This window comes from Halichoerus grypus, chromosome 5, assembly GCF_964656455.1.
Source record: "Halichoerus grypus chromosome 5, mHalGry1.hap1.1, whole genome shotgun sequence".
In the NCBI taxonomy this organism is placed as follows: Eukaryota; Metazoa; Chordata; class Mammalia; order Carnivora; family Phocidae; genus Halichoerus; species Halichoerus grypus.
The window spans coordinates 180403445-180414501 of NC_135716.1; the positions used below are offsets into that span (position 1 = coordinate 180403445).

Genomic DNA, 11057 nt, shown 5'->3' on the forward strand with positions numbered 1-11057 from the left:
CCCAGCGGGTTTGTCTGGGAGGAGGCCTAGCCCAGGGTGGTACTGGAACCTCATCCCCATGGAAACTTTCCCCCTTGGAGGAGGGCCTGGGACCTGTTCTTCCAGAAGCCTTGCTGCCTTGCTCATCTCCCTGGAGCTGGTAGCTGAGCCACCGCAGTCTTGGGTAGCTAGGTAGCAGACCCTAGCTCATATCGACAGCAAGCTCCTGGGGCTCAGGAGGAAGGACCGCAACCGACAATCCTCGGTCAGAGAAGGGGCAGACCTGGGAGCTGGGAGTTGCCCTGGACACTTTGGAGCATGTGGCCATGTTTCCTCTCTAGCCCGTCAGCCGTGTGTGTGGAGGATGGCCGGGGCTTGGCAGGCCAGATGCCCGGGACTGTTTGGAAGCCCTTAGCCGAAGCAAGCTTCCTTGGTCATCTCCGGCTTCCAGCAGCCATGGGAATTTGAAACCTCTGAGGTTTCGGGGTTCCATTTCTGAGTTTTCCAGGCCCTAGTTGTTCACTCTCACGAGGAAGGTGTGAGGCCAGAGGTCAGGAGCTCCCTGGCCCTAGAACATGGGACTCTGGAGCAGTCCTAGGAAGCTCTGGCCAGCGAGGGGTGCAGGGGTTTCAGAGCCCGCCCCACGGTTGTGGGAGGCGGGGTCTGCACGAGCTCATGGCTCCAAGTTGGGTGATGGGGACACCCCCACCAGTGACTGATACTCCTGGGAGTCCCCCTTTATTTCAGTGACATCTATGCAGGGCTGTATCCTGGACCGTGGGGCCCAGGGGCCAGCCGCCTGTGGGAGCTGGACCAGGCTTTCCATACCATGGGACCGATTTCTAGGCAGGGTCTGCCCTAAGAGCTGTCTTCCCTCCCCATCCACCTTTGAGTGCTGGTTCTAAGGTGGCCTTTGCAGCATCCAGAGCTGGAAGAGCTCTCGGGGTCTGTTTGTCCCCCTGCAGCCAGGCGCTTTGGTGGAATGCAGGCAGGAACTGTGTGGTCGGCTCATCAAAGCTGCCTAGGAGGCCTTCCCCCCCCATCCTCCCGTGCCTGCCTCTCGCTGGGCAGGGTCCCTCCTGGAGAGGGAGGGTGGGATCCGGAGCCGACCTCATCTGCCCCGAAGCTTGCGCTCCAGGGTCTGTGCATTTCTGAGACCAAGCTCTGCCTTTCCTGGAAAATCGTGAGGGGCTCCACTAGGATTTCTCCAGACGGGTTTGTGCCACAGGCCATGAGCACCCTGTGCACATCGGCCTCGGGGCTGCAGCTATCTCCTTGCTCCTCTTTCCTGTTCTTTGTCATCCATGATCACCGAGCTGGCTAGAAACAGACAGCTGATAGGAGAGTGTTCTGGCAATTCAGGAAACATGTTGAGGTGCTTGTGTATTAATGAAAAGACCTTTGAAAGACTTTATGTTAGAGCCTCAAAGAGCAAGAGGGATTCTCCAGACGCTGGGGGTTGTGTGTGTGCCCCTGGGGCGTTCTCCATTCCATGCTGCCCCCTGCCCCCAGCCCCGTGCCCCCAGCCCCCTGCACCCTGTAGGGAGCCACGCTCCTTGAGGGCCACGTGCAGGTGCCTCCGGGAGCCGGGGACACAGCTGAGGGCGGTGCCGGTGCTGCTGTGAGGAGCCTGTTCTGGGCTTTGGATGCTGCTGCTGTGAATTCATCCTGAGCTTGCAAACAGACCAGTGAGCCCATTGTCTGTCTCCCACCCCCGGCGGGGGGTCAGCTTCTCTTTTCTAAGCTCCTGCATAGTTGTCATTTTTCTCTGCCCAGTCACTTGACTGGACTCTGTTAAAGGGGCAAAGCTGGCATCGGGCGTGGGACGGGTGCCGTGCCCTGGTTCAGAGAGCTATGTTCTCACCAGCGCCTTGGCCCTGTTTCCATGGCAGGTGAACCATGGGACTAGGGAGACATCTGGCAGAGCCCTAGGCCAGGGCGGGGAGTTGGGGGCTGGAGGCAGGGGTCTGGGCTCGGGGGTCCTCCCGGGATGGTGCTTTGGGCTCCATGTTGAGTTCTCTCCAACTATCCCAGAGCTGTTTTGGTGGTGGTCTTTAAATCCTGGGTCTTGGTTCCATTCCGATGGGGGCCAAGGGATGGGTCCAGTCTCTGCCGGGAAGCCTGAGACGCCACAGTGCCCTGGGTGACTGGAGCAGGTCAGCTATTGCCTTCTCCTGAGGAGAAATGACGGTGTGTGGTAGTGGTGAAGGCGCGGACTTCAGGGTCTAGGTCAGGGCCCTCCCTGTGCGTCTGACTCACCGAGTTGCTCCGAGTCTCTGAGCTTCAGGCTCCTCATCTATAAAATGAGGGTTCATCCTGTGTCCCAGGAACTCTCTAGGTGCTTCGAACATGTGAGTGAACAAGATAAAGTCCCTGATTCCATGGAATGTGCTTTCCAATGGGGAATCAGATCACATCAATATATAACTGCAGGTCATGCTGAAGCAGGCTACAGCCCCCTGAGGGACTGACGCAGGGCACTGTTTTAGAAGCTGTGTTCAGGGAGGGCCTGAAGAGCTCATTTTGCCCAGACTCTGGCATGAAGAGCAAGAGCTATGACATGAACTTGGGGAAGAGCACTGAGGCAAAGGAAACAGCAAGTGCAAAGGTCCTGAGGTACAAGTTACTTGTGCCTAAAGGACAGAGAGCCCAGGAGACCCATGGGGCTGGAGTGGAGTGAGGAGAGGGGTGTGTATAAAAGGTGAAGAGGCCGCCAGAGACCAGAGCATGTTGGGTCTTGCAGGCCAGGTATGGAGTTCGGAGTTTGCTTTGAGTGCAATGAGAAATCTTGCATTAAGAAGCCTTTGGAGAGTTTTGAGCAAAGCAGTGGCAGGGTCTGACTTATGTTTTTAAGAACTTTCTGACTCCTGTGTGGAGAATGGACAGTCGGAGCCAGAGTGGAGAGATCCAGGAAATGGGGTACAGGAAGCTAGCGAGGGACAGTGGTAGCCTGGACTGGGTGGTGATAGGGGAAATAGTGATGTATTCAGGATATAGTTTAAAAGTAGAGCCCGGGGCCCCTGGGTGGCTCAGTCACCGGTAGTTGAGCATCTGACTCTTGATTTCGGCTCAAGTCGTGATCTTGGGGTTGTGGGATTAAGCTCCGTGTTGGGCTCTGCTGAGCACAGAGTCTGCTTAAGATTCTCTCTCTCTCCCTTTGCCCCTCCCGCCTCCCCCACCCCCTGCTTGTGCTCTCATTCGTGCTCTCTCTTTCCCATACATACATACATACATACAAAGTAGAACCAACATGAGGCACCTGGCTGGCTCAGTTGGAAGAGCATGCAACTCTTAATCTCAGGGTTGTGAGTGTGAGCCCCACGTTGGGTGTAGAGATTACTAAAACAAAATAAAAACAAAAACACTTTAAAAAAAAAAATAAGAGGGGCACCTGGGTGGCTCAGTCAATTGGGCGTCTGACTCTTGATTTTGGCTGGAGTTGTGGTCTCGGGGTTGTGAGATCGAGCCCTGCGTAGGCTCCGCACTAGGTGTGGAGCCTGCTTGAGATTCTCTCTCTCCTTCTCCCCCTCCCCGCTCTCTCTCTCTCTCTCTGTCTCTCTCTCTCAAAATAAAATCTTTAAAAAATAACAATAAAAGTAGAGCCAATAAGATCCGCTGGTGTGCTATATGCGGAGTGTGTGTGTGCGCGTGCGCTCTGACGCACGCGTGCGCACGCAGGACGGGGGTGGGGGTGGGGAATCAGGAAGTACCCCCCACGCAGGGGTTTTGAGCAACTAGAGGATGGCTGAGGGTGGAGTGGGCTTGGGAGCCGCACCATTTGGCATTCCACCAGCACCATATGAGGGTTCCAACTTCTCCACCTCCTCCCCAACTCCTGTCATTGTCACTTTCTGATTCCAGCCATCCTAGTGGGTGTGAAGTGGTGTCTCATTGTAGCTTTGATTTGCATTTCCATAGTGACTAATGATGTTGAGCATCTTTTTGTGTGTTTGTTGACCATTCTTATATCTTTGGAGAAATCTCTATTTAAGTTCTTTGCCCATTTTAAAAATTGAGTTGACTTTTTATTATTACCGAGTTGTGTTGTTTATATATTCTAGGTACTGCTCCCTTACCAGATATATGACTTATACATCTTATATACAGATATATTGTAATTTATTTTAATTTTGTTTTTTTAAAGCTTTTCTTTTTTTTTTTTTTTAAGTTTATTTATTTAAGTAATCTCTAAACCCAACGTGGGGCTCGAACTCACCACCCTGAGATCAAGAGTCACATGCTCTTCCGACTGAGCCAGCCAGGTGCCCCCCACCTTTTCACTTTTTTGGTAGTATCCTTTGAAGCATAAATGTTTTTAGGTTCGAGAAAGCCCAGTTTCTTGATTTTTTCCTTTATCACTTATGCTTAGGGTGTCATATCTGAGAAATCATTTCCTAACCCAAGGTCATGAAGATTTACTCCTGTGTTTTCTTGTAAGAGTTTTATAATCTTAGCACTTATATGTAGGTCGTTGGTGCATTTTGAGTTAATTTCTGTATACGGTGCAAGGTAAGGGTCCAACTTCGTCCTTGACATGTGAATATCCAGTTGTCCCAGAACCATCTGTTCACTTCTTTCCCGCCCAATTGTCTTGATACCCTTCTCAAAACTTAACTGACCCTAAGTGGGAGGGTTTATTTCTGAACTCTTTGTTCTGTTCCATCATCCTACATGTCACTCCTTACGCCAGTCCCACCACATCTTGTTTGCTGTAGCTTTGTAGTAGATGTAAAATCCCCAAAGTGTGGGTCCAACTTTGTTCTTCTTTCTCAAGATGATTTTGGCTGTTCTGGATCCTTTGCATTTCCCTACGAATTTTAGGAGCGGCTTGTCAATTTCTGCGAAAAAGGCAGCAGGGATTTTGATAGGAGTTGTGTCGAATTTCTTCCTATGATGTTTTTGAACAGTGATGTTTTGTACTTTTCCGAGTACAAATTCCATACTTCATTTGTTAAATTTATTCCTAAGTGTTTTATTATTTTTTATGCTATTGCAAATGAAATTGTTTCCTTCATTTCATTTGCAGATATTCATCGCTAATGTATAGAAATACCAATGGTGTTTGTTTATTGATCTGGTATCCTGCAACTTTATTTGTTCTAATAGTTTTTTAGTGGATTCCTTAGGATTTTCTGTATACAAGGTCCATGTCATCTGCAAATAGAGTTTTACTTCTTCCCCTTTCTAATTTGGATGCCTTTTATTTCTTTTTCTTGCCCAATTGCCCTGAATTGAACTTTCAACACAACGTTGAATAGAAATGGCAGGAGTGGACATCCTTTTCTTCTTCCTAATCTTGAATGGGGAGAGCTTCCAGTCTTTCACCATTAAGTATGATAACAGCTGTGGGTTTTTAGTAAATGCTCTTTATCAGATTGAGGAAGCTCCCTTCCATTACTAGTGTGTTGAGCGTGTTTCCATGAAGGGGTGTTGAATTTTGTCAGATGTGTATTCTGTGCCTGTTCCGACAATTGTATGGTTTTTGTCTCTTTTTTCAGGTGTTAAAACACCCTTGCATTTCTGGGATAAATCTCACTTGTTCAGAGTATGGAATCCTATTTGTATATTGCTGTATTGTTTGCTAGTACTTTGTTGAGTATTTTTGCATATCACAGGTATTGTGAATATCTGTATTCGTAAGAGAGACGGGTGTGTGTTCTCTTTTCTCACGATGCCTTCGCCTGGTTTTGGCCATCTTTATCTTTCGGTATGTCAGAGAGTGTTGAACAGGAGAGGCTGCTCAGCTTCTCCCCTCCCGTGCTCACCTGCGTCAGGTGGGGAGGGATGGCCGGAAGCTCTGAGCCCGAGTCCAGACAGTGCCAGCAGAGCTGACAATGGGATGGACACAGCCTCATGTGTAAAATGGTAGGAAACTAGCCGACAGCCTGGAGGCGTGGGCTGGGCCTTCCTGTTCTGAGCTTTGTGATTGCCAGCAGGGAGAGCACCCAAGGGATCTGCCACATACTGGACTTTAAGGGAGCAGGAGGGACCGGGGGGACCAACCTGAGGCCCCCAGCTCTAAAGCTCTAAGAGCTCAATTTACAACAGCTAACTGAGCAGCGCACCCTCCCTGTTAGGCTGCTGGCCCAAATTTCATGGAGAAGAGGAGAGAGAAAAGCAACATCCTTGCCTAGAGACCTGTACATTCCCGGTCAGGCCCTTGTGGAATGACGAGTGCAGGCCAGCCGATGATAAGGACAGGTCAGACAATGCTCTTGCAGGGCCTGTCCCCTCTTGGTGAGGCCTGGGAAAAACAGCAAGTCCTTTGGGAACGGAACAGGGCACAGGATGGGCAGCAGCTCTGTGGGCCCTTTCCGCACCCGGCTCCCGCAGCAGAGTGGGAGGCTCTAAAAATGGAAGCTGCCGATTTCCCCACCCCAGCCGGGGCCGGGAGACCAGCCGGCACCGTGGCACCAGTGGGACTCTGGCAAATCTTCTGTTTCAGGTGTCTTGCTACCCTGTGTGACCTTGAGGAGGTCACTTCCTTCCCCAACTCAGAGCGTCACCCCGGTACACATGCCAGGCAGGCCGCGGTGTCGGGAGTCCTAGCCCCTGGTCTGTTCCCTCTGCAGACTCACCATTCCCTCCTAGGGTAGCCAACGCTATTTCTGTGCCTGCAGCTCAGTAGAGAGGCCTCAGGTCCCTGCGAGAGAGCCCACGAGGCAGGCAAGGAAAGAAGCAGGTGGGCTGCCACCGCTCGTGGCTGACCGCTCCCCTTCCCCAGCCCCCGCCGGCCCCTGTGGAGTAGCGAGCTGGGCAGGCGGCGCGCGCCCGGGAAGAGCCAGCGTCTGGTAGGTAACCAGCCCAGCTGCTCTGCAGCCTATGATGTCATCTTGGATTCCGTGGTTGCTAGGAAAATTCTGCCTGCAGTGATATTTCATGGTCCTAGGACCGAGGCGAGAACAGAATGTTCCCAAGAAGACAAGGGGAAGGATTTGTAGGACTTCCCAAGCAAAGGAGCCCCCATCCCAAGAAGCAGATAATTGGAGCTTCTTGCTAGATGCTTATTCCCCTTTTCAGGAATGGAAGTTGTGCTGGTAACAGCAGAACCCCCTCAAGGCGGATTGGGGTGCCCGTGGGGGGCTGGTTCCCTTGGCAGGACCTTGGTGCGCTGGTGGCCAGAGTGAAGGCCCATCTCTGTGACGTTGCGTCCTTGTGGGTGAGCCCCCCTCCTGCAGCACTCACAGCTGGGTGCCTCTGCCGGCCCTGGTGTGTGGTGGGACGGTTAGGAAGGAGGGGGGGGGGGCTCCTCTGTGGTGTGGAGGACGCCGGCCAACACCGTGCCTGAAACTCGGCCATGCACCACGCACACCGGCCCCCTCTTCTGTGGCCTTTCCTGTGTCTGCCCTTCCCATCCTCCCCTCTTGGGGAAAAGCCCTCCAATGGTCTGGGAGAGAAGTATGTCCCAAAGGCCCTGGCCGCTGATTCTTGTTCAGGGTGTGGTGAAGAACCATCCGTTAGAAAAGGGGGAGGGGCGCCTGGCTGGCTCAGTCGGTAGAGTGTGCGACTCTTAATCTCAGGGTTGTGAGTTTGAGCCCCACATTGGGGGTAGAGATGACTTAAAAATGAAAATAAAAAATTCTTAAAAAACAAATACTATGGAAAGAAAGAAAGAGAGAAAGAGAAAAAGGGGAGAAAACAGTAGGCCCCAGGGAGGGCCAGGGCCCAGGAGGGGGGCGGGACCTGCTGGTCAGCTCGCCTTGCCCTGCAGCCTCTTCCTGCTCGAGCAGCCTTGGGTGGCTGAGCTGCTTCGGGTGGCTGCGACAGGTCAGTATTTTGAGCTCTTTCCCTCCTCCCTCTTGCCTTTTCTGGCTGCATGTCAGAGCCTGTCTTATGGAAAACAAGACAAAGGAAGTGATTTCATGAGCGCCTGGACCAGAATCTCAAATCCATGATTAAAAATAACAATAATAAAGATTCTGGCCATTATCTATCTCTGTAGGAGGCAGGCCGACTGCATGCTGGAAATGGGCTCGGCTGTGCTCCTCTGAGCAGGTGCTGGATTTGGGCAAAGAGGGATGGCTATTAGAAGTCCTAATGAGGGGCACCTGGGTGGCTCAGTCGTTAAGCGTCTGCCTTCAGCTCAGGTCATGATCTCAGGGTCCTGGGATCGAGCCCCGCATCGGGCTCCCTGCTCGGCGGGAAGCCTGCTTCTCCCTCTCCCCCTCCCCCTGCTTGTGTTCCCTCTCTCACTGTCTCTCTCTGTCAAATAAATAAATAAAATCTTTAAAAAAAAAAAGTCCTAATGAGCAAGAACCTCCAAAGGGATCAAGACACGAGCCTTGAGAAGAAAGACGGAGGTTCCCAGCGCCCCTGGCTTTGGTGACCTTGGAGCAAGGGATGTGAGCAGAGCCCTGCGCTAGGACAGCAGCCCTGGGTTCTTGTCCTGCAGCCCTGCAGTGCCTTAGCCTTAAGCAAGTCTCGGATCCTCACCCCTACGGCCCCCCTGCCACCCTACGGCAGGGTTGCTGGCATGTCCCCTGGCCAGGCTGTCAAGAAGGCCTAGAGAGGAGGTGGGCTGCCCTGGAAGCACTGGGTACTGGGGAGGAGCGCACTAGGCGGACCAACGCTGCACCGGGCCCCAGCCGCCTTGCGTTGTCCCGTCCAACGGTTCTTTCCCCCTGGTCTGCAGGTGCCGAGGATGTGGTGATGGCATTTTCCAGGTCGGAGACGGAGGACCGGAGGCAGTAGCGGTGAACCCCTTGGAACACCCTGGAAGCTGGCAAGGGCCAAGAGATCTGTGAGGACCTCGGCCAGCTGAGTGGCAGCAGATCACCCTCCCGATTCCCCCGCCCCTACACCCCCACCCCGCCCCACCCCACCGTCACTCAGCAGCGCTGGCCTGGAGGGAGCCACCGGTGGTGCAGTTACAATTGGCTTAAGGGGACGGACTCATGATTGGCTGCAGAAAGAAACCCTTTTATTTTTAAATCTTGACCAACAGAAACCTTTTATTTTTATTTCTGACTTTTTTTTTTTTTTTTAATTTGCGCCTCGGTATATGGCTTCCCAGGAAGCTCTCCGAGATCTGGTGCTTTATTTAGGTCACTTTTTAGGAATGTGAAGAGGCCCGATTGGCTGCTTAAACTGGAAGAGGATTTTGATTGGCCGGCTAGTGGGAAACGGTTTTTTTCTTTGATTGGCTGCAGGTGTTCTGCTGATAGCAACAGCTTCTCTCTTTTGAATGCTGAAAACAGGGTTCGGGACATTGGTTGTTATATTTGACTTGAAAAGAAAAAAAAAAAGAAAAGAAAGAAAGAAATCAAGTGCGCTTTGCAATATTTATTACACAAAGAGCTTGCTGCTGCTTTTCCATGTTTTGTTTGTGTTTGCATTTGATTGGTTTTTGATACGTGTGTTTGGGTTCTCATTGGCTCGTCCAGGACTCCCGTTGCCATGGGCTTTCCCCCCACTCTGCCGCGCGCAGTCCCTCTCCAGGCGGGGACCCACCTGGAGAGTGCATTTGCTTTAATGACCACACCTGGCTTCCCCAGTGGGGGGACCCCCAAGACCTCATGCAGGGTCTACAGATGGAAAGCGGAGCCCCCAAAGAGGTTTGTGCCGTCCAGAACTCGCAGACCGCAGCTTAGAGGTGACCATTAGGCAGGATTTATGTGCATCACTTCCATGCATTGGCAACCAGCCAGCTCCCCCGGGGGGGGGTGGGGGGGGAGGATGGAATTGCTGGGCCTCTCCAGCCTGCCCATGCCGAGCACAGGAGCATCGCACTGGGCGGCTCTGTCTTTTCAGCCCTTCCCTCCAGATCTACTTCCTGAGGCCTCATCTGGGGCTCCTCCTGCAAAGGGCAGGAGCTGCTCCTGGCTGTGAGACCCCACAGTGGAGCAGAGCTCTCTGTCTAGGAGCCTGGAACCCTCACAAAGCTTGGCTCACAAGGCCCGGGAGGCCTTTGGCTCTAAACCCCCAGCCCCGACCTCCGCCAGCCAGGCTCCCAAGGTGCCTGCCGCTGGGCAGTAGGCCCTGGCCAGCACTCGGGGTTCTCGGATCCCAGGCCTGCGCCCCTCACTGCACCGCCTTCAGAGGGGTCTCTCTCCATGTCAGCCTGGAATGGACGGAGTCATTATTTATGAAGTGCCATCTGAGACAGCTGGCTGGGCCTTCGCTGAGCAGGTCCCACCAGGCTGGCCCTCAACTCAGGTCCCTGGAAACACATTGCCGAGCAGCCGTATGTGAAGGGCTGGAAGAACCCCGGGTCTCTTCCACCTGTTCCTCCCCCTTCCCTTGGGGGTAGTCCTCCCCCTGCCCTTCTCCCTGTGTCTCTCACCAGAGTGGAACCCGGGGGGTGGGGAGGTGGAGAAAAATGTAGGCCTCAGGGATGGGGAGCCTCCGCGCTCCTCCTGAGATAGTCAATGGCTGAGGCCCTCTTTTTGCCCCAGGTATCCAGAGCCAGGGGAAGGCTCTCGGAGCCAAATTTCCCCCTTCTCAGGGCTGGGGCTCCATGGATCACGGGAGCTGCCCTGGGACCATGTGGGCGGTTCATGCTGTGCTCTGAGCATCGTCTGGGCCTTTGCCCCAGAAGGACTTGTGTATCACAGCGTAGATGGCCCTGACCTCCTCCACACACGGGCCCCTGGCCCTGCTTAGCTGACCTGCTTAGGTTACCCTGCAGACTGTTGATCCCCCAGGAACGAGGACCGTGGGGCTCCAGCAGGGGCCTGAGAGCATCTTCTTCCCGGAGAGGTGGTGCGTGTGTGCGCTCACACACACACTCCCAGTCCCGAGTCCTGCAGCTCCAGTTGAGCCCCTGGGGAAAAATGAGCTTTTCCCCAGCCCCCTCCCCCCAGGTTAGGACATCTGTCACCAGGTGCCAATGCCATGTTGCCATTTGCCCTCTCTTTGTACCTGTAGCTCCCACAAAGGGTCCATGTCCTGGCCAATGGTGTGTTCTCTGCCCCAGCCTGCCCTTGTCAAGGTCACGGGTGTCCCTGTTGTAACAGCAATGACCCCGACTGTCTTGTCGTCTGAACGGGAGAGGTGAAGGTGTTGCTGTGGCTCCATATTTCGACTAAAAATATATCTGTTGGAGAAAAAAAATGAACAATAAAGATTTTTAATAGCTT

At 53.3% G+C, this 11057-nt stretch overlaps 1 protein-coding gene across 3 annotated transcripts in view; it reads left to right on the plus strand.

Annotated features, from left to right (window-relative positions):
* Window positions 1–11057, plus strand: part of CTNNBIP1 (catenin beta interacting protein 1) — a 49646-nt gene extending 38589 nt beyond the window's left edge. For all 3 annotated transcript variants that reach the window (XM_036090532.2, XM_036090531.2, XM_036090533.2), the window contains one exon: window positions 8612–11057. In XM_036090532.2, the coding sequence (XP_035946425.1) occupies window positions 8612–8670 (59 nt within the window). In that variant the 3' untranslated portion in view covers window positions 8671–11057. The remainder of the gene's footprint in view (window positions 1–8611) is intronic.